The sequence below is a fragment of the Prinia subflava genome, chromosome 2, assembly GCF_021018805.1.
Source record: "Prinia subflava isolate CZ2003 ecotype Zambia chromosome 2, Cam_Psub_1.2, whole genome shotgun sequence".
In the NCBI taxonomy this organism is placed as follows: Eukaryota; Metazoa; Chordata; class Aves; order Passeriformes; family Cisticolidae; genus Prinia; species Prinia subflava.
In genome coordinates this window covers 77,882,109-77,906,037 of record NC_086248.1, presented here as the reverse complement: position 1 = coordinate 77,906,037, position 23,929 = coordinate 77,882,109, and the positions used below count along the sequence as shown (strand labels likewise).

The 23,929-nt window shown below is 39.8% G+C and overlaps 1 protein-coding gene across 8 annotated transcripts in view; it reads left to right on the top strand.

Moving 5' to 3' along the window:
- Window positions 1–23,929, top strand: part of LTBP1 (latent transforming growth factor beta binding protein 1) — a 184,068-nt gene that overhangs the window by 152,491 nt on the left and 7,648 nt on the right. For 7 of the 8 annotated variants that reach the window (XM_063390679.1, XM_063390680.1, XM_063390678.1 and 4 more), the window contains 6 exons: window positions 369–512; window positions 8,286–8,468; window positions 9,770–9,856; window positions 12,201–12,329; window positions 13,667–13,807; window positions 16,085–16,255. In XM_063390679.1, coding sequence (XP_063246749.1) covers window positions 369–512; window positions 8,286–8,468; window positions 9,770–9,856; window positions 12,201–12,329; window positions 13,667–13,807; window positions 16,085–16,255 — 855 coding nt within the window. The remainder of the gene's footprint in view (window positions 1–368; window positions 513–8,285; window positions 8,469–9,769; window positions 9,857–12,200; window positions 12,330–13,666; window positions 13,808–16,084; window positions 16,256–23,929) is intronic. The other variant, XM_063390677.1, reaches the window with a different exon arrangement.

Below are 23,929 nucleotides of genomic sequence, written 5' to 3'. Positions count from 1 at the left end.
TTTGTCATACAGTGACTTTTCATGGATGAAAACAAATGTAGCAAAGAAAATTAAAAGGGGAAAGAAAAGGATGGTGTGAAACTAAATTTAGTTTTGAGTTCCCACTGAAATTCTGAACCACAAAATAATGCATTTTGTCAGCACCTAATCAGCACTAATAGTCTACAAACTGTCCTGTGACTTTCAGGGGTCTTTATTTCAAAGGACGTACTAGTTGTTTATGAATCCACTTAGGTATTAGTGAGTTTTCAATCCTTCCCCGGTGATCCCGTCTGTAATCTGGCAGACAATATTGGCACAGATACAGCAGATAAAAGAGCAGTCAGTAGTGGGTCTCAATTGATGCATGTTTTGGATTTTTCCCCCAGATGTGAACGAATGTGAAATGTTGAGTGGAGTGTGTGGCGAAGCCCTCTGTGAAAATGTTGATGGTTCTTTCCTGTGTCTGTGCTCTGATGAAAACCAGGAGTATGATCCCATGACCGGACAGTGCCGCTTCCGTACCGCACCAGGTAAAACGCCAGCGGATTTTTGCATGCCTGGCCTGATTTCAACTGCTCACACAACCATTGGAAAGGCAAAGCTGGTTGAAGTATTGGTGTTGCTTTAACTGCAGAAGAAAAATTTAAAACTTTGTCAGTGTCTTGGAAGCGTGTGTATGAGAGGAGGTTTTTCTAGGATGGAATATGTTATCAGTGAATCATCAGCAGTGAAAATATAGCAGAAGCACCTTCTAAATGTTATACATCAACAGACTTGGCAGTAGTATTGAGCAATTGCTGTAGGTAAGAGTAAACAGTCTCGTTGGAAATCTGATATGGAATCAGGTCTATGACCTGAGTGATTCTGGATTTTGTCCAGACTTTTACAAACACCCATTAGTATGCTTGGACAATGTTTAAGGGAGCATATTATTAAAACCAGAAGTTGTATTTAGTTGTTGTGGTTTCACCTCAGATGGCAACCAAGCCGCAAGCAGCCACTCACTCCTCTAGAAAGCTCATGTGTTGAGGTAAAGACAGATGAATAGGGAAAGCAAAAGCCACACACACATGCAAAGCAAATCAAGGAATTAATTGACTGCTTCCCATGGGCAGGCAAGTGTTCAGCCATCTCCAAGAGAGCAGGGCCCTATCACACCTAACAGTGTCTGAGGAAGACAAAAGCCATCATTCCAAACATACCCCTCTTCCCCCTTCTTCTTCTCATTTTGTATACTTAGCACGATGCTGTTCAGTCTGGAATATTCTTTTGGTCAGTTGGGGTCACCTGTCCTGGCTGTGTCTCCTCCCAACCTGCCCTGCACCCCCAACTTCCTCACCAGTGTGACAGAACGAAAAGCAGAGAAGGCCTTGGCTCTGTGTGAGCCCTGCTCAGCAATAACAAAAACATCTCTGTGATATCAACCCTGTGCTCATCACAAATCCAAAATACAGACCCACACCAGCCACTGTGAAGAACTCTATACCTGCTAAAATCAGCACAATATTGATGTCTTGTTAGCATTATCTAGAGTTAATATAAGAGAAGGTTGTTGAGAAAGCAAAAACCCAAATCACCAAATTGTTGTCAATCTATCTCTGTTGTCGGTCTCTCTTGAAGTGTCCTTGCCCGGTTTACTCCTCTTTTTCCTACTAGTCCATTGTACTGGATTTTTGAGCTTTTCTTAAAAAGTGTTTTGGGTGTTGAAAATACTACTGGAAATTCACTAATTGAAAATTAGTTTAGAACTCTTAAAGCTGCCTTCACATTTCTACACTGATCCAGTTTGGAGAAAGGAACAAACCCACAGTAGGGATAAACAGGGTACAAGAAATGACAAAATTTACTTGCACAGCGTTTTTTCTCCTCCAGAATGCAACTCTTGGTGTTTTTTCCTTGTTTTCTTACGCTCCAGGCTGATCCAGCTTCTGGAAAGCCTTAGAGGAATTGGCTTTTTTTGCCAGGATGGTGACTTTACAGCTTCCAGGCTGTGGCTACTTTCTCCTATCACTCGTGATCTTTCAGACTTGTAAAGAGGGTTAAAATATCCATGACCTAATAGTCACAAATATTTAGATCACTGAATGTAGCACTCAGCACTCAAGAAGTTGCCTGTGAAATATCATTAACAGCTGATTGACAAATGTTTTAGGCCTGTGAGGAGATAGTACTCAGGAGAGTTCAGCTAGCTGATGAAACAAAACCAGAACTAAAAAATTGGCAGAGGACCTGAGTCATGTAAAAAGAGCTCGCATCCAAGGAACATTTGAGGACATATCCTAACATTACAGTGGGGAGGAAGGGGATGAAGAACACAGTGTGACCAATGGTACTGTCAACAGATGGATACTCTAACTCCATTATGCTGTCAGCAGTGAGCACAGCTTTGCTGTGATCAGTCTGCAAAGTATCTGTTCTTCCTTCCTCTCCAGGCTTCATCAGGCCCTAACAAAACGCATCCTTTGCCTGTGTCTCTTCTCTGATAAGGCCATCAGGATCGCTCATAGGAAACCGTAAGGAGCTAGTGAGAAGTACTTTACCATCATATGGTCTTGGACTAGAATAAGTTCACTGAAAAATGGCAGTACTCAGAACAGAGATCTTACCATCGTCTTTTCTTCCAAAGTAAAAGGAGAAAAGACTATTGTTATTTCTTCTTATAAACTATTCTTGATGCAAAGAATGCTGGAATAGCCACACATCCTCTCTGGCTTTGACAAGCCACACACTCAAGTCAGGTGTGGTGCTTTGAGAGCTCCCGTGGTGCATATGGGCATCATCTGTCAGCATTAGTTTGTACCGAGCTTATGAAAGGCAGAACTTAAAAGGCAGAATAGAAGAACCTAATCTGTGTTATCCTGTTGCAGATATTTATAGTTCAGCCTGGTTCACCCAGCTCTTGCTTATTTCTCATTCTGTGTTTTTGTGCATAAAGAAGTATTTGTCCACCTTGTATGAAGTGCAAATAGGTGACATTTGTTACTTTAATTTGGAACTTTTCTTCCATGTGGTTAAAGACTGTTAGATTAGTGGAGTGCTGGGTGTTCACACTTGGCTTGCCCTTAGGGTTCTCAAGACTTCCTTTTATTTAGATTCCACTTGCTGAAAATTTGTCTGTTGTTAGCTGTGCCTTGAAACAATCCTCCCAGTGAACGTATCAGGAATTCAAGCCACTGTTGTCACTTTGTAGTCAAAAAACCCAAAAAAGTGCAAAAAATTGTGCAAGGCTTGATTGTCTCATTCCCCTCTTCTCTGCCCTGCCATACATAAAATGTAGGAAATGTTTCAGAAATAAGAAAATATAAAGGAGAAAAGAACTTTATTCTGTTCGAGATTAAATTGTGCTGTTCTATACATCTTTGTACCTAAGAGAGCAGAAATGCATGCTTTGGGTTGAAAATCTTCTAATTTATTCTTCTAATAAACTATATAAAGCTATTTGTGATTAATTTCTAGCAAGTGGCAAGCTTGATGCATTTCAAGTAATAATCGATAACAGTAATTAATAATAATATGTTGGAGTATAATTGTGGTTTTAACTGTTGCACGTTGTAGTATGCATTTGAATTACTAATCTAGACTAATGTACTACTAACAGGTCTCATAACATTGAATCCAGAAGCTGTAATGGACAGTGAATATTTGAGGGTTATAACAAGTATGATTTGGGGTGGCATGTCAAAACTTGAAATGTTTCAGTACCGGTGCTTGCAGAGATACAACATCATTGGCACAAGAGGAACCTGGTGAGATGAAACTATGCCTGGAGTACCACACTGCATGTTTACAGGCTCTTCAGGCAAGGCAGGTTAGGCAGGGAGGTGGCTGGAATGTATGGACCTTACGTTTGGCAGTGGTACGGTTTGAAGCCTCCAGGTAAGGATTAAGGGACAAACAAATAAAATGGATGTCATTGTGGGAGTCTACATGAACCACCTAGCCAGGACAATGACACTGATGAATTGTTCTTTGAGGAACTAATGGAAACCTCCAATCAACTTCCCTTGTCCTTTGGGGGGACTTCAACTTGCCAGATGTTAACCAGGAACAACAAACTGCTGGCACGAACAGATCCAGAAGTTCCTTCTAGACTGATTAATATTGAAACAAAATCAATCACCCCTACAATCTAACCAACCACCAGCACAAAAAATTTGAGGATGCCAAGTAACAGTTTATAAATTTCTTCCAAAAGGTTCCTTAAGGCTAGACATTTGATGCATGAGTACAGATTCTGAATATCCTAAATATTACAGGCTTTCTAATTTTTAAGTGAATTCCCATTTTCTGTGGACAAAGTCTTAGCTACTAAGTTTTACATGTGCATCACTTGCACTAATCCCTGAATTGTATATATGCATGTATATGTATATGCTCTGTACGTGCACGTTAAGTGTTGAAGCTCATCACATGTGGAGTCAGTTGAGAAATCTGAACAAGTACACCCTAACAATAGGCACATATATTCTTATTGTATTCTTGAAAATCAGATTCTGAAAGTGAGAGTTCTTACTCGAGCTGTTTGCTCAGAGTCTTCTGAGTCTTTGCTGAGCTTTTAGAAGTCATGAACTTATAATGAATATTTTTCATTTTTGCAACCAGTTTTCTGATTGCATCAGTAAGTGTTGTTGGTACACAGTTGCAGTATTTAAGATCCCATCAGTTCTATGTTTTGGTTTTTTCAGATCGCAGTTGTTAACAGAACACTATTTAGGCAAATATTTCTCTGTATGCTGAAGTCTAAGCATATGCTAATCCATATTATCCACTAAATCTTATATTACTGGTGCATGTTTTTGCATCAAACATACGCTAGGCATGTTGTTGGATCAAGGTTATGCTAAGGTGTATCAATCTAAGAAATACTTCAGAATCCAATCCAGTAGCAACTATACAGAATTTCTCCCATAGGCTGTTAATAGAACAGCTATATCAAAAATGTGGTAAAATTATTTCCCTTTACCAGCATGCCTTAGGTAGAAAGATATTTTACGTTTTCTAACAAAAAAACCCCAGAACAATGATACATGAAATAAGTATTCATTTTGTGTCATATTTTGTCAACATACCTAATGAAATCACTTTCAAAAACAGCCTGTTTACTAAATAGTTAATAAATTGTGACAGAGAAATTATAAGCTTCTAGACATAGACTGGTCTTGGTTTAAAAAAGAGGTTTGTGTCTCATTTGCTTTCCAAACATTCATGACGCCTTCTTGACTAACCCTCACTTACAGCTGTGCAAACAAGAGCCATTTAAGCTGCTGAACAGATAATGGGAGGAGAAGCCAACACATCATATGTAAAATGGGAATAAATAAGGACATGATGAGACTATCTCCCTCCCTGGGCAGCTTCTGGTGTTCTTTCTCTGATAAACAGCATGAAAACAGCCATGCTTTCTCTTCTGATGAAGATTTGGCTTTGATTCAGTTGGACAGATGGCAAGTGGCCAAGGAAAATGTATAAATTGGTGACTGAAGTACTGCTCCCTCACCTTGGAATGGCAGATTTTCACAGCTGAATTTCTGTGACATGATAGTCTTAATATAGTTCCTATTGGATAGCAACTGATACCACAAAACCACCTCAATTGGTGAAATTCAACACATTATGGAAAATTGAAATAATCAGATGAGGGTTGACCACAGGCTAAGCGAACAAAGGTGGAATAAGCAGCCAGCTGGGTGTGTCCTTTAATGTACAATTCAGTTACATTGGCAGAACTGCAAAGCCTAGCAGGTGGCAACATTATACTAAATTTGAACTGAGGTGTCTGCCAGTCCCTCAGCCTCCCAAAACTGAAGTCACTTTTCTGAGGAAAATAGAAATAAATCCAATTGTCTGTGTCTAATTAGAAACCAAAAGAACCATTACACATGCTTATACTATTGAAGTGCAATAATAGGCAACCCATGCTGACATTTTTAAATCTGCTTTTCTCCAAATGGATACAGTATTTGCATGCCCAGTAAAGTTGCCTTATTCTATCTGCTTTGGGGAATGTGGGCGGGCACTGATAATAGGATTGAAGTAGCAGGATCTTCTACTACTACTTGGAGTTCATTTAATTCCTTCAGCATTTGTTGGACATCACCATCTTCCAGCTCCCATCTCAAAAACACTTTTTAAGTGGAATCTTAAAACCCACCCAGAGTTGCTTGCCTTTTGTTTCAAAGGTGCTGCACTTTTTTTTTCCAAGTTCCAGCCAAAGCTCTCGGTTCAGGCAGGCTGGTCATTTTCCCTCCTGTCCCATCTTTTGACACATAAGGATGGCCTGCTCCTGCACCTTTTTTTCCTAAAGTACATCCAGCCTTCCTGGACTGTTTTGCCCTTCAGGATTGCTGCCTTAGGGAGTCTCTCAGCCAGTCTCCTAAAGAGCTGGAAGTCTACCCTCTGGAAGTGCAAGGTAGCAGATCTGCTGGCACCCTCCTTACTTCTGAAGAATCACAATCACTAACATTTCCTGATTGCTTTTCCCAAGAGAGCCTCTGACGATCACATCACCCACCAGTCCTTCTCTGTTCACAAAGAGCAAGTCCTGTGGGGCACCTCCCCTAGTTGGCTTCCTCGTCAGATATGTCAGGAAGGTCTCTTCCATGCACTCCAGGAATCTCCTAGACTGCTTCCTCTCTGCTGTGTTGTATTTCTAGCAGACAGCTGGTATGCTGAAATCTGCCACAACAGTAAGGGCCAGGGCTAGCAAGTTATACTAACTGCTCATAGAATATTTTTCCTGCCTCTCCATCCTGGCTGTGTGGTCTACAACAGACTCCCACCAGGATAGTGGCCTTGTGCCAGTGCCTTGCTGGCCTTTGCCCTGATTCTTACCCTTAAATACTCAACCCTGTCGTCATCACCATTCGACTCCAGACAATTGAGACATTCCCTAACACACAGGGCTACCCCACCGCCTCTCTTTCCTTGCCTATCCCTTCTCAGGAGTTTATAACCATTCACTGCAGTGCTCCAGTTGTGCCAGTCATCCCACTGTGTCCCTGTTAGCAGCTCTGCTACAGTTCTCCTGCTGCACCATGAAACCAACTTTTGTTGCAGTAGCATCTTGAAATGCACTGTCACTCTGTAAAATAGAGGTTCTTATTCCTGCCTCAATAGCTCTGTCGCTTGAGAAATGTCTAATACTTGGCTTTTTGTGCAAGATCCTGGGTAGAAATTAATGAAATCTCAATGAGTGAAAAATCAGCCAACATGCAATAATTTTAATAGGTTTTTTGTGAGCTAAACGTTTGTTTTGTGAGCTAAGCATAAAGAATTTTCCTAGATAAAAGGAAATTAGCTAGTCACCTCAAGATTTATCTATCTCAAATTCCTGAATAAAGTTTTGGGTTTGATTTATAAGTGTGAGCATATGTAATTTTAGAACTTGGTTACTTTACTGATGGTCTTGAAAAGTTCTTCATATCGATCAAGTGTGAATAACAATTTTATGTGGTAATTCCCACTTCTGAGCCCTTGATGATAATTTCTGTGAAGTGAAATGTTAGGTAGACAGAGTTCTGCAGACACAGAAGCTTTAAATAGGTATTTCTTTTCAAGATTGCTTCTTGCTGTACTTTAGGAGTGCCTTGCTTTCAGAAGGTCTTTGACTATTATAATAATGGAGTATTTATTGGATCTATGGGACAGACTATTTTGCCTCCAGTCTGTATAATTATTGTGAGAGGACTCACTCAGTGCTTAAGGCAATAATTCTGCCTGCTTGGCTGGATTCCTATTTTAAAGTAAAATGCAGAGTCAGTTAACTTGGCATCTGTATTATATTCCTCTGCTTACCATGGAGTCAGTAAGTTACTTTTGCAAAAATCATAAAGGGCATTGTATTCAAATGTGGAGCATGCTTTTCTCCCAGTGAAATTAAAAGCGGCTGTAAATACTCATTCTTCTGAAAATTGAGTCTTTTCAGTTCATGCCATAGCTCCTTTATCTGAAAAAATGGGGTGGTAATATTTGCTTTCCTCTGCAAAGAGCTTTTGGATTCATAAGTGAAGAGCATCCTGTCAATAGCTGGGCACGGCCATTTGTAGCAGAACATGAGCAGGTACTTCATGTATTGCTTGAAAATGATAGAAGGGCAAATTGGAAGAATCCTTTTATGGTCAGGTTGGAGAAGAGGTCTGAAAAAGCCAAAGGAAAGTCATTGGCTTCTATCATTCTTTCTAATGTCAAAAAGTTAACCCAAAATTTGTGCTTAACCATTTTCTTCTCTGCTCTTTTGACCTCCTGGAAAAGTGACTAATTTCATGTGTCATCTTGTGTGGTTTATGTTTTCTTTTCTGCCTCAGAAATGCCAATAGAGGCTGATCAACAGGAAGATGGAAAGAAGGAGTGCTACTACAATCTGAATGATGCTAATTTCTGTGACAATGTGCTTACATCCAATGTAACCAAACAAGAATGCTGCTGTACCCTGGGTGCTGGTTGGGGTGATAACTGTGAAATCTTCCCATGCCCTGTCGTTGGAACTGGTAAGAGGAGGCCTTCTGTCCATTTTCAAGTTTTTGAAGCATTGTATTTATGTTTAAATACATAAATACAATTTTTTTAGAGAAGGCTTGCCCATTAAATCCCATATTCTGTAGTATTTAGTCATGACGTATCTGTAGGAACCCTCCACAGAGGAAAGGGTGATAAGAATGATTCCTACTTAGTGTAAATTCATTGGCTTCTCTGCAGTTGCCCTAGGGCTAAAAGGAGCCTGTTACTGAACAGTGCTAACTCCAACCGATTTTAAACAAATATGGACTCTCACAAAAGTTTTTTGCAGATGCTATGGTAACACATTCGATTTTTTCCACAAACTGGAAAGCAAAGGTAACCATTACAACATTTTTGAGGCTGCAGCTATTCCTTGTAATTCTGTTTCTACAGCTTAGCTATATATATTATGGCATTAGTTTTACATCTTGCAACTTACTAAACAATTCAGTTAATAATGTTCTCTGCAGACCATTGTTTAACCACTAAATATTAAATTAGACAAACACAGCCATGTGATACTTGTCACAAACTTTGAAAACAGTACTTGAAAGATAAACAGGGACGGCTGAAATTCAGAATCCAGCTGGAAAAGAAGAGAGAACATGCATAAACTTTTCTGAGATTAAATGCTAAAGTTAATTTTTCACAGAAATGCATTGTCACTTTTTATTCCTGGTTTAACTATACCTTAGAATCAGTCAAACCGAAATGAAATGCAAAATGAAAAAGGGGCCTCTCTGCTTGGATAGATTTGTTTGATTCTGTATAGTCTCCAAGACACTTGAAATAATTTCTCTCTGTAATGCACACCATGTTCTCCTGTTGCAGTCAATTAGTGTTTTTCCTGTATGAGGACTGAAGAATGTGGACAGGGGTTTGTATCTCAGCTGGAGTATGCCTAGATTACAGCTTGCAGCGTAGCTCAGAGAGGCCCATGCTAGCTTTAATTAAGATAATTTGGCTACTGGTATTGTTATAACTGCAGTGCACCATGAAACCTAGTAAGGACCACATTCTCCTGCCAAAGAGCAAGAGAAATGAGTTTGCCTGGAGCTCTGTGGTGCTGTGGGCACTGTAGCAAGGTTTGTGAAAGGTAACTCTGCACCCTGAGAGCAGAGGCATGTCAGGCTGTGGCATTTAACATCCCCCATTAAAGTAAAGGTGTGTGTGATTGCCTGATAGGTGTAAACAAGGCAGATACCTCAAAGTACCCTGAAATACACATAACACTACATATGTGAATACCTTCTTCTTAACAACATGATTTTTTGCTTTCTTTCTCTCCCAGCTGAATTTACTGATTTGTGTCCTGAAGGAAAAGGTTTCATTCCCTCTGGAGAATCGTCTTACGGGCTTCTTGCTCAGAATTACAAAGGTCAGTACTGACTTGTATTAAGTTCAATTATTTCAGAAGTTCTGGTAGTTGATTGACTAGAAATGTGAGCCAGGAATGTAAACATGCTAATTCAAATTTTATTAGGTGATAAAAACAGTTTGTAGTATGAAACATGACTGAAAATCGTCACTTTACAGGTTGTTAAGAATGTCAATTACACAGTCTCTGTAATATTCTGTTTTCATTTCTACTAAGTGCTATATACTATGAGAATAGGTGCTGTGACCACAAACCACAGATACACATTTACACATGGAATACAATGCCAACTTAAATTTGTAAATATATGTGTGGGGAGTTGGAAGAGAGGAGAGAGTTCTGTTGAACATTTGGCCTACAAGGGAGAATGAATATAAGAGCTGAAAAGAAGTTCAGCAACGATATTTTCATTACAGACGTTCATGGAATAATTACTGATGGTAGTCTAGTGGTAGTAAAAAATCAGAGTGATAGAAGTTGGTGAATATGGGTGGGAGGGAGCTGGCATCACCAAGAAGGAACAGTGAGATCGGCAAAATTTCTTTTCAGGTTTAAGAAATAGCCATCAATATTAATAATTTTTAAGACTGTCACAGAGCTCATCTTAAAGTCTCTGAGAGTATTTTTGTTCAGGGATTGTTAAAGGGTGTTTTTTATCTTTACAGAGGTAAGATTTCTGTATATATTCACAGTGGGGGGTTGGAACTTGCTGTGTGTGCAGCATATCCAAGTACATCTCAGATAAAATCTACGTTATTTTTGTGCTACCTCAAGGTTGATAATATCTCTAGATGCTATAAATAATGAAATATGGAAATAGTTCATCTGGAAATATCTTCCACAAATCCCTGCCATAATAAGACTTTATCTCTTTTCAGTAAATTTATGTTGTAAAACCTTGAGAATGGCACAAAGGACAAACACTAAATAGATAAATAACTTCTACTAATGTGCTCTTTTGGTAATGTGATCTTTCCCTGCTACACTAACTTAAATGTTAGTGTTGCTTTTGTCCACAAGCTTCTGCTTGTAAGAGCAATTCCTGTTTTCTTATTGGAATTATCTGTCAGAATTGAATAGCCTGCTAGCCTTCCTTGGCTTTGCTTCCAGGCTTTCCCATTTTTCTCCAGACACAAATCCGTGTTCCATAGGAAAAAGATGTGGACATGACATTCCTTATTAATCTTTGCATTGTTCTTGCTGCTAAACAGTCAAAATATTTAATGTTTGTCACTTAGTGGCTGCAAGAGTAGACGTAAAAATAAATAGTTTTGTAGGTCTTTCTGTTCTTCTGGAAAAAAAGGAAGCATTTGAATGATTCACCTTTAAAATTACTGTACAGCTGGAAATGACAGCTTTGGGATAAAATTCTGTGCCCCAGAATAAATGGGGAGTAAATATACCAAGGACAGTGGATTAAAACAATTGGTATTGAGAGAAGAATGACCTACTTTAAGTTATGCTTTTTATTGCCATTTTTACTACCAACCTAGCTTTAACAGACTATTCTAAGTAGGTCTAGCAAATGAAAAGTAGGCTGGAAAAAAGGAAGTGAATGGAATTCCAACAGTAACAAATACATAAATACAAGACTGGGAAAAAATGTGTACGACTGTGAAAAGCTATATATGAGCTGGCATATATTTTCCATGAAACCTCCCTGAAAACATTCAGCCTCATTTGAAAGTGTGGTGGATTTGTCAGCAGCCGTCACTAGTTCTGTAGTGATTGCCGCCCTGTGTTCAGCCACAGACCCAACTGGTGCTGCGTGGGAGAGGGCTGCACTGAAGTTGTGCTTTGAGAAACAAAGGCACGAGCAGTGCAGATAGGAAGATTCCCTGCCGTGCGCAGCAGAGTCACCAAACTCTGTGCAAAGAGAAGAGCGGTCACCGAGTGCATCCATAAGCATAACTGCTGAGTTAGTTTGGTAACCAGATGGTGTGCTTAAATTAGATCCATGGTGGGAGTACCTTCAGTAAAGCCAATTATATGGGAAAATACAGGCCATATTGTTCGTCTGTTTTGCTTGGAGTTAAGAGCAATGTGATACCAAAGGAATGAAAGGAAAACTGCAGATTATTCCAGTCTCTGTGTGCCACAGGACTTAATTCTGACAAGGGGAAGTAATGGTCTACAAATTTTTCCTTTTCCATTCTGGCTACACAGCCTCTTCCACTCCAATTGTTTGAGGGTTTGTTTTTCTGTGGATATATGTGCTCCTGGGATTTTTTGTTTAAACTAAAGTTCACATGAACAGAGAAGTGTATAGGATTTATTCCATCTTGCTTGTCTATGTGGCATCGTACTAACAGCGGTAACAAAGCCTCTAATGTTTTCTCCCCAGATGCTGATGAATGCCAACTCTTTGGACAAGAAATCTGTAAAAACGGCTTCTGTTTGAATACACAGCCAGGCTATGAGTGCTACTGCAAACAAGGCACATACTATGACCCTGTTAAGCTCCAGTGCTTTGGTAAGTTTATTTAAAGTGGTCTTGTCACTGTAATGGTATGCAGATGGGCAAAACAAGCAGACTCATACTGCAGGATTCCCATCAGAGCTGTGGCATTCCCAGTAAGGGGAGAAACACTGGGCCTCTGGACTCCTGTAGCAGCTTTGTAAGACACATTGGGTCATTTCCCTTCCTTTTGCTTGGCTGAGCAGCAATTCTGGATGACATAGCTGTGGCATGTAGAGCAGGGTTTGCTTTATTTGCCTCCTTTTTCAGCAAATTACTCCCAGGAGTTTGCATCTGCAGAACAGCCTTTTGTGCTCCTCTGAGTGCACAGTCAAGAGCTGGTGCCAGCCTTAATGCAGGCAGCACAAAGTGATCAGAGGGGGCTCTCTCCTTACATGCACACTGCTGCTTCACTCTGCCAAGGTACAATTTAGCCTTCTGTTCTTTGTATATGGGGTGAGCAGTGAAAAGGTGTATGTTGAATCTCACCTTTCATTTGGTAAGTGTTCTGGGTTTACTATACTAAATCAAATTCATGCAGACTTTATTTTTTTTGTTTCAAGGACAGATATTTTTCACAAGGAGTTAATATGCAATGTGAAATTACAGTTGAGGTCATTGATAAGCCCATTTTAGCCTGCACAACCTTGTACTCCTTTGGTTCTGGTATTCAACTAAAAATTACTCATGACCATGACCCTGGATTTGCTTTGTAAGCAGAGAACCATGTATAATGTGCAGAATAGCATAATGAAAGGAAGCAATTTTTGCAACTGCAGTAAGAGAGCCTTTTACCTTGGGAGTCTATGATTATTCTTTACAAAGGGTGGGATTTCAGCTGATTAAATGTAATTTATCTGAAGTGGCCTGCTCTTCACTTTGACCCTAATTTCAGCTTTTGCTTTCCAAGATAAACTAAGAAACAAAACTACCATGGCTAGGTAAGGTGATCTCTTCTTCTGACAAGCTCATGAAGAATCACTAAGAGTATGCCCACCTCTAATGCCTGCTTGTATTGTTCTAAAGGGAGACAAATGTGGGAACCACTGGCAGCTAGACTGGGTGCAGGGTATTCCTGGCATTTCAACCCCTCCAAGAAGCCTCCTTACCCTCCCTAGTACTTATCCCTGCTCGCTCCCTAAGACTTGAGGATTGGAGGTCAGCATCCTTCAGATGGCTATCCTTCTCTGTGGGCACAGGCAGGATTTTTTTGCCAGCAATGGGTATTTGTGGTAATTTACAGAAGGCAGGCAGTGAAGTCTGCTCCTAATATAGGAAAATAGAAACATAGATTAACACAATGCAAATACTTTGTGCTGGCTCTCCTTGATACATTTCCTTCCATTTTAAAGACACGGATGAATGTCAGGACCCAAACAGCTGTATTGATGGCCAGTGCATTAACACAGAAGGATCTTACAACTGTTTCTGTACACACCCAATGGTTTTGGACGCAACAGAAAAGCGATGCATCAGACCAGCAGATTCGAGTGGTATGATCCATTATACATATTACTGAAGTGAGTACACCTCTACGAGGTGGTGCTGACAAGGCTACAGACCCAAAGTCTAAGCTTAGACTGGGTCATCCTTGGATGAACCTGCTCTTCTGGAGGATTTTGGAAGGCAATGCTTGGACTGTCGTCTGTTGATCCAGAAGGCATCGTGATGTAGGACTCCACAGTGCTCCACTTTGCCTATACAGACAGGACATTGCTGGAAGCATTGTGAGATTAGGCTCGGGCTGAGGAGTCTTCAGCCAGTTCACCAGCTCTGCGTCTGCCTTGTCCAGCCTTGTAGGTAATGAGGCACAGCCTGCTTGCTGTCTCAGTAAGGCTGGGGTTTGGCTGCAGGCAAAGTCTCGAGATTCAGTTCTACCAAAGTAAAATAAAACCAGGAGTGACAGGATATAGGAGGAAATAGCTAAAACTGTATGTGTGCTTTCAATTGATTAGGACTGAAGGTACATTGAGCTCGCCGCTTCAAGCTGTGGGCCTCAACATCACTGTTAAAATAACATTTTTGTGTGTCCTTTTAATTTCAGTAGACATTGATTTCAGAAAAAAAATTTAGATACTATGAGATTCTTAGAAACATCTCAGAAATCCAGAGCATTATGCAGTCTGCACAGCTTTGTCTATGCCACTCATGTCTTCAAAAGAATTGTTTACAATGGGTTTGATTTAATGCTGGCACTGTGTAGCCATAAATCCAGACCTCTGGTTCCTGCAACTTGCAGTGAATTTTCCTGAGATGCTTCTGTAAAAGGAAATGGAAATACAACTGAATGCCTGCTTTAATCACTCCAAATTGTAAGGCTGGTATTTTGAGGAGTAATGTGGTCACTCTGTTGCCTGGAGCTGTGAAAGAACCACATCGTTCAATCTTCAGTTAAACAAACCAAGAGCAGGATTGTCCTTTGGGTTCACCTAGGATGTGAAGAGAATGCAAGAGCCCAAAAGGTCTTCTGTCATAAGACATTCAGGCTGACACAACACTGATCATCTCAGCCAGCAGAAAGCACTCAAGCCTTGTATCGCTGCTGGCAATGTCCCCTCACGCAGACAGGGAGAGGGCAGGCTGGTTCCTTTGCTGCCAGCAGAATTTGGAGCTGGTTGCAGAGACCCACTGCTGCTTTTCAATGTGTGTTCTGGCAAGCTCTTAGTAGAGCAGATATCGAAGTTGTGATCACCTTTGTGCATTCAGAACTCAGTTTTGCTCTTGGGCGAGGTTTCAGTTCTGTACTCACCCATGTGTAATGTAAAAATGCAGTAAATGGATATGCACAGACAAAACTTTGGTTTGTGACAACACTTATTTTTCACTCTGTGTTGGAACAAAATCAAAACCTTGCAGATGTCTTCACAAAACAATTGTGCTGAAGTTTTTACGTTCCAAGTGGAAGATTAAGTTTACAGTTCCTCTCCTTCTGATCAGCAGTGATCAGAACTTGCTGGGACTGGGAATGGTCTCTTCTGAGGTCCATGTCAAAACTATTCTGCCTCTGAAGTATTCCAGCCTTGACAAAAATACAGATTTTTGTTAATCTTCATAAGAATGTGACAGTAGTTCACAGCAGTGCTCTGTCTCTAACAATAGCTGTAAGTGGATGATTAGAGACCAGGAGGGCAGATAAACAATACTTCTCTTCACCCTCCCCAGCACTCTCTCAGCCTCCAGCTATTTTCAGCTCAGGGGATTTCCTGAGACTGATGTAGTTTGTCTGTTTAGTTAATGGGACTCTGTCTTCCAAGTATTTGTCCAGTCTCCCAGGGAGCCCATGTAAAATTTTTGTTCAGCTCTACCCTAGTTGTAAAAGTTCTTTCAGATGCCATTGATGGCAATATAAGAAAAGCAAAATAACTTTTAAAGATCCAATGTGTGGATGGAGTTTCCCAAACTTTCACCTCTATCCCGGTGCTGGTTTTTGTCAAGCTCTCTTAACTTCCATGGGAGACGAGCTGAATCTGTGTTAAGTATTCAGCAATGACTGATTTAGAAAGATTTGGTTTTGGGGTATCCAACACAATGTGCTTTTAAATTGGCCTAATGTGACAACTTGGAGCCTTTTTCCAAAGCTCAGCATTCAAGAGATGAGCCACCACAGGCACTTCAAAAAGGTCATGACTTCTAAGCTTAAATTTGTATTCAGCAAAGTCAGTAAAGCTAAGCTATTTTTCTAATCTAAATTTATAAAATTTGTCATTATTCCAGTGTCTTATTTAAATAACAGTGCTGTGATGATGACCTAAGCCTCTCTTCTCCATCAGAACAAACCGAAGAAGCTGAGGTCTACCAGGACCTCTGCTGGCAGCACCTCAGTGACGATTTTGTGTGTAGTCGTCCCCTGGTTGGGAAGCAGACCACGTACACGGAGTGCTGCTGCCTGTACGGGGAAGCCTGGGGCATGCAGTGCGCGCTGTGCCCCATGAAGGAGTCGGGTAAGGAAACGCGCGCGCGCTTCTTGGAATGAAATCTTAAATACTTCATTGCCTTAATCCCTTGCATCTGCACCTGCGCCAATGACGTGAGAAAGAACAGAAAACCCCTAGCCCCTCAAGAGAGGGGAAATGGGTTGCCAATAAGGACTGAAGAATTTCCAGGGAATATACTTTAGTGTTAAAAAGAAAGCTGGCTGTCGTATTTTTAAAAGGCTATATTTTGTTTATGAGTTTGGAAATCAGATAATCTTCCATGATATTTCAGTTAGAAGGTGCTACTTGTGGTGACTGCAAAAGCTGAATGGATACAGAAAGAAATGTCATTGACACACAGATTTATGTCTGGGGACTGGAGAAGGGGCCAGTGGAAACAGCATAGGTATAAAGTCATGCTGTGCCTGAGATACCTCAGCCCTGGTTTACATAGTCTGGTATGATACTAACTTCTTCCTCCCCCTGCATAAACTGTTCCAAGGTCTAGTTTGGATGCAGCTTTCTTACTATAAATGTGTCTTTCAGTGGCATATCTTTCCATGTACAAATACCATCCTGCACTGGTAAAGCATTTTATTGTGAACATTCCTGGATTTTTACTTGGGCCTGTGTTACTCTAACGGTAATGTTGTGGCTAAAGCAATACATGTTTTACTTGTAGCAAAAACCCAGGAATTAAAAAACTACATAGAGAAGCTCGGTGAAGCATTAATGTGGTAGTTTCTGTCTGCTTGGGTTGTATGCTTTTATAATTTACTTGCAAGGTCCCTGAACCTGTTCTTAGATATCTTTACTTGTTTGAGTTTGCCTTGGAAATGGAGCAACTGAAAAAAAAGCATCTGATTTTGATGATGTTGGCTGGAGTAACTGCTGGCTGATGCTTATCCCAGGAAGAGACTGAAAAAGAAAAACAGGGCATGACAGCTTGATTTATAAGATATGGAAATCTCTGAAATGTCTTTGTCAGAACAAATCTTATACGAGGACATCAAATTACTATACCTGCTAGAATAACAAATGCAATGGAAAAAAATGTAATAGTAAGACAAACACAGGGCAACAGCTAATAGCAAGAATCGTTGCTATGAGCTGGAACTCCTCAAGTGGAAAGATTGAGCAGATTAAAGTAGTTTCTTATCGTATAAAGTTCGTTACGTGGTGAGAGTGACCCATCTGTGTCATGCAAGCATGTCATCCTGAGACAGCAAAGAAAAGCTGTTCCTGTTAGAGAGAGATAAATTAGTACAAGATTTACTTCAGCAGATTTCTAGCTAGTTATATTTAAAACAGGATAAACCTGAAAAGAGAGAAGGACCACCAACATGGTCAGGCAAAGAGAACCTGCCTCACAAAGGAAGATGAAAAGTTCTAAACATAGCTGCAGAACATCGGCTGCAAATTCTAAGACTCTCCTCTAGAGCGCAATAATGGAAGATTCCCAGAAGCTTTTAATTCAAACAAAAGTGCTGATATGAGGGGAAAAAAATTAGAACTATTTCAGTCTGAAGATATTAGATGTATTTTGATCATTAGGAACACAGGATTCTGGAGCCTCAATCCAGTGCCAACAGTGGGGTGCAAATCCCCACAAGCTCTATGGAAAAAATTGAGAAATTCATTTAAAAAATTACATGGAGCTTCCCAGTGGGTAACATCCTAAACATCAGTTGGATGATCCTTAGTCAGAGGTGAGGAGCATTATATTGGATAGTAAAATCTTTCTCCCTCCAGACACAAGATAGCTTTTATGTGATGTTTCGTTTGCATTGAGGAGTATCTGCTTTACTGAAACTGAGGCATACTTTGATCCCAAATACTATAAATTACCATAGTTAAACATAGCTAAAAATAAAAGCATGCTGAATGTTCATTATGTCAGAACAAACATACGAGCTCTCATTTCTTAGTGGAGATGGTATGTGCTCATTTGTTCTCACACACATGTGTACTCACCCACTCAGAAACCTGGAAGCCTTTCTCTGTGTTCAGGAACATTTACCAAGAAAAATTTAAAGCTGACTGAACTGAATAAATGATTCATTTGACATGTCTTCAGTCTGTAGCACTTAAAGTGATATCATTGGCTCAGGAGAGTGCTTTCACACCTCCAGGCCATCAGGTCACAGGTTCAAGTCCTGGCTGAGGAACCTGGAATTTCTCCATTTTTAAATACTTAGGTATTGTGTTGGCCGGGTTTACTACTGAAGGTGTTTGCTTATTTCCCCAGTTAGGGGCTTTCTGAAGATTTGTAACACATGTTAAAGACAACCTGGTGATGTGAAAAGCATTATCACCACAAGACTTTCACCATGAAACGGGTTGGATCATAGAACAGATCTGTGGTTTCCTTTTATCTTGTTTATAGTCCTATTGTGTTTGAAGATCTGGTCACCACCATTAGAAAGAAGGAAATACAGGCCTACCACCATAAGTGATACTTTTGCAAGTCCCTTCTAAAGATATTAAAGCCTTGTTAAAAATAACCTCTAGCTTTTGCAACCCAACTTGTCTTTAAAGTGCTTCCATTTTTCATTACAAGATTTAAATATCCTGTTCAAGTAGGATCCAGCATAAAAACATGGGAAGATAAAGCACTTTTGTAAGAATTTATCCATATTAAACAAAAGGAAATAGAATCTTAAATCAGCCTGAAAAGAGAATTTACATGGTTGCTACTGTTTCTAAAAACTACTAATCAGTGCTTAAGTAAACAAACCTCTCTGAAATGACTCCAAACATTCAGAGACTGAGACAAAAATAAGTAGCATTTGTTGATATTGCAACAAATATCAACAGCAGCATCTTAACAACAGTAAAACTGATAAGTATTTTAATGACAACATTGAGAAACAAACTCAAAATACTAGTTCAAAGTCTTGATCAAAATACTGCAAACATGAGCTGTAGTGCTGTGGTTGAGTACATCTGACTCATGCAAACAAGGGATGTAAAGGCATTGTTTTCAATTACATTATTGTCTTATGATATAATCATATTGCAGATAAAGACTTTCACAGATTTCATCCAATACCAAAATGTCAACTACTGAAGTGTATTCTCTCTGAGCTCACAGTGTCATTAGTCTGTATTTGCCCAAAGAACAGTAATAACAGTTTAGTAATTATACTTTAGAAACTTCTGTGTCACTTGAGGTTTATCATTGGCAATTTGTAGAAATTGATCAGTTGAGGAAAATTAGAAAATTGGATACTTTCTGATTTAGATAGCAACAGCAAAATGTGCTTTCTTCATTGCACCCACCCAAAAAAATACATGTTGGATTGACTTGCTGTTAGAAGTTCTGCTTCCTTGGTCAGTTTACTGTTAGTGCCTAACAGCCCAACTCTCTCCATCCAGAGTCCATGGTCTAGTAAATGGTAGCAGGACAGGCACCAGTGGGTTTAGAAGCTGGGGCAAAGCCTCCATGCCAGAAAACAGAGCAACTAGCCCAGACTGAAAGAACCTGAAATCTAAAATAAAGCCTTATACACCTCAAGCTAACTTGAACTTGTAGCACCTGAGCTGTAAACATTCTTAGACTCCAGAAACTCTTGTGAGACCCTTAGGGGACTGGAATGGATTTTAGGCTAGAAATATGGTTGTAGAAAATTTGAAAAGAGGAGATAGAACTAACAGCTAGAAAATGTTAAGTAATGTGGTTTGCTGGGGTTACCATTTAGTTTACAGAGATAACCTATTTTTGTGTTTGTAAAATGATAGTTTTGAGGCTATGGCAGTGCAGTACCACCTTTGCTTCAGTAACACCTTAAGGTGCTGGTAAGGTGGTGTTAGGGGCTCCTGAACCAAAGAGATGTCTGTCAGTTAAGGAGGATACTTCTTCTTCTGTAGCTGGCAGCCTGGAGAAGCTTTCAGACAGAAAAACAGGGTGAGGTAAGTCTGGGACTCAGCAGCTTTAGCAGATGTTTTAATAACTATTGAGACAGGGGGTACATTACTACATCTGTAACTTAGACTTTTTTGTTGGTGTGAGTACTAAGCTAATGTCATGAACACATTCTCAGGCACGTGTAAAAGGTATCAGCATTCAGTTTATCAGCCTGTTTATTTGTGTATCCTTAGAAATATCCTTTTTCTACTTTTAAGTTTTAAATTCTGTTCCTTTGTGGGGTTTTATGGAACCCCTTTATGTTCAGAAGATCTGCAGAAAAGACAGTGGTAGATCTCCAGTCAGCAGATGTTTCAGATGTTCTGTGGGATTAGAAGTCACATAATGATCTGCTGTTTATATTGTATTTGAAGTTTCTCTTTATCTCCACCTTAGCATTTGCAAAGCCCATGCTAAGAGAATACTGAGAGTAGTGGGTAATATTAATCACTTGGGGTGTTGTGTAATGTAGGATTTCTCTTGGACAATTTCATATTGTGTTTTTTATATAGAAACCCACATCAGTGCTGATCCTGCCAGTTTTTCCTTCCACCAGGAAAGATAAATCAGCACCCTGAGCACTATATTCCCCTGACCTGTTCTAGACATATGCTTTACAATGAGATGCTGTCCTGGAAGTGGTTGTGTCTTTCCATGGATTAAAATGGACAATGAACAGCTAATTCAGATGCAGACCCTCAGAGATGCCTACACAGAGTTGAATTCTGCCTATTTCTGGCAGAACAGATTGTTTGGATTGCATTTTTGTTGCAAAGGAGCTCTGTGTATCCTTTGTAAACATTATGAGTTAGTTCTGGGCTGAGCTTCCATAGTATGAGAACATAGTGTTCCCTTTAAGTTCTGGCTAATGTCACTCATGAAGATCTGGAAGTACAGGAAAAATCAATGTGTGTAAAAGATGAATTTTCATCTGCCCTCTTTTTGGATGGAAAAGATCATTTCTGTAGATCATTGCTCATCTTTCCATTTAGGATGGCATTGTGCCTCCTTCCTTTGTGGTAAGGACTCTGGTCAAATGGATTATATCCTCAGGGCTTAAAATATTGCAGTGGTTGGGCCTTGAATATTTAAAATCTTGTGTTCATTGGGCAGATTTTTGCCTGATTTAATTTCTGTTGATGAAGAGTTTTGGTGCTTTTTCTGAAGGTTAGGAGAGACATGCAGAGTAGCTTTGGCTAAAGGATCTTTCTCATGGAATCTCACATTCTAAGTACATAGCAATCAGCAGAGTCAGAAAGCCGTGTGCAAAAATGTGTTAGAAACAACCTGACTTTTGCTACAACTTCTAACTATGTACCTGGAGCAAAAGGAGAGGGAAGATAATTTTAGGAAACTTGAGCAGCATTAGTAGAGGAGCAAAAGGTCACTACCAAGAGATTTTGAGACCATCAATTTGGTAATTATTTCAGTTTAGCAAGAGCTTACATCCACTGTGAATCTTTTTCAGGGTTTCCATTTACAGTATGTCCATGAGAGGATATGAACATCCCTCTTAACTAATGAAAAAAAACCTTTAAGACTGATATCCTTACCTTTTCCTTAAGTTGTAGAATAGATATGAATGCTGTTTACTGCAGACCTTAGCATCCATCCATGGGCAATGTCAGCAAAGTTCTCAAAATTGTCAAATTAGCACCATCTAAATATAGAGCAGAAATATCTTTAACTTTGGTTCACATATGATGCAGTCTCCTGAGACAGCACAAACTTAACCAGTTTAGACTGATGTCCAGAACCTTTGGTGAAACTGTTGGATTCTTAAATAATTTGAAGGATTTGGCTTGGTTTCTTAGTCTTGGCTTCCTTTGTGTGTGATGTGATGGTGGCATTTCTGAGGAGCTGGAACAGAAATAAAGCTTTCTTTATGGGCAGGAGCTGGACTGGCTGTGGTGTAATTGTTTCATGGTTGTGTCAGGAGAAGGTTTTTATATAATATTTTTTCTTTAAATACATGAAATATGGAATAATGTTCCTGACATTAGGATTTTTAGGCCTCTGGTACAAGTAAGGCTCACAAGGGCTTGCTCAGTTACAGCTATATATGCAAATCAGATGCACATTTGCAGAGCTGCATTTTTGCTAACAAGCACCTAAAAGCCATTCGGTCCATCCAGTTTATATCGTGTCATCTCTGTCAGCCAAGCTTTCATCACCAATTACAGCTAACATCTCTGCCAGTGCACATGTGTGTCTAGATGTAATCCCCTAACACTTGTTTAATGTGCAATACATCTGACTTTAAAAATGCCCTTTACATTTTTGGAAGCATACATCAGCTTCCTTTTATAATAGCCACCCTAAGTTATACAAGAAGCTGTCTCTGTGCTTCATTTGCAAGTTATGAGAAAAACTTAGAAACACATGGACCAAAGTAGACTAAACCATATTAAAAACAAAGGGGTGTTTATTTCCTCTTTAACTATAGTTGTATTGTCCCTGATCACATCCAAGAGATGACTGAGCAGAAAAAATAAACGCATACAGTAAAAGTTTTCTTCATTCATTGTGCATTATAGAATATTTTATTTCAACTTTCCTTGAAAGATTCTTATCAAAGTGAGCATTAATTTCTGTGACAACTGAAATGTTTCTGTCATTCAGGGGTAGTTACATGTTCCCTCTTGGTCTCTGCCCCCTTACCACCCTCTTGATCTCAGTCTCCTCTTGTCATCTCCCTAGGGCAATGTCATGCTGTTCTGCCATTTGAATAGTTGCCTGCAAGCTTCTGTGCACCAGTCATGCTTTCACTCACAGATCTTACAGCACTCTGTTCATTTAGTTCCCTCCCCTGGAAAACTGTGACCAGCACACATCACAGTGACCCAAAACACATTATTTTTAATTTGAACTGTAAGAACATAGCATAGCAAGGGGAAAAGTTTAAAACAACAGAAAGTGTCATTGCTGTAACTTGTTCTATCCTCCACAGGGGCACTCTGATAGGTTCATTTCTGTCAGGGATCCAAGTCTCTACTTTATTTCAAAACACCAGTTCTCGTGACCTTGCCAGAATGTGGCCCCCCCATATACCTTTCAGTCTTTGTACTCTCCTCTCTCCACCCTTTTCTTCCCTGGGGAAAAAAAAAAAAAAGAGAGAGAGAGAAAGAAGTAGACAAGCTGAGAAAGGTGGAATAGATAACTTACCAGAATAGATAACTTATCATTGTTATTGGTCCTGAATTTCTACTGTTGGTTTCTTAGGTGAGTCACTGTTGCTCCCAATGGGTTTATTGCCCGAGCACCTAGTGACTGAATCAACACATTATAAAAGACAAGAGGTGTAGTCTATACTACTTGGACAGCTAAACAGAACATACAGTATTAAGAGAGTGTTACAGGTATAAGACCTAAAAATGCAGACATCCAGAACTTGATTTTTGAGGGACCAGTGGGGCAGGAAACAAGTTTTTATTGTCAACATTTCTTAATTCTTCTTTAGATGTTAAACAACCTTGCACTGGCAGACATGCAATATAAAATAGTCTTGCACAATCGTCAAACGACGCAAATCCCATGTACATGAGAGCTCCAGCTCTATGGATTTTCCAACTGCGTCCTTCAGAACTAAAACATTGTTTATACTTCCAGTATCACTAATGGCAAAATTAGCACTGAGTAACCTGGGAAGCCAGTTCCAGGTTCTGCTCAGTCCTTCCCATCAGATCACATTCATATGGAAGAAGCAGTGATCCCTGGGAGCTGGTTGTCTTGTCCCTTTGCCTTTCACTGACTGTTTTTATGTGGTGGTTTCTTCCACATAAGCCAGATGAATT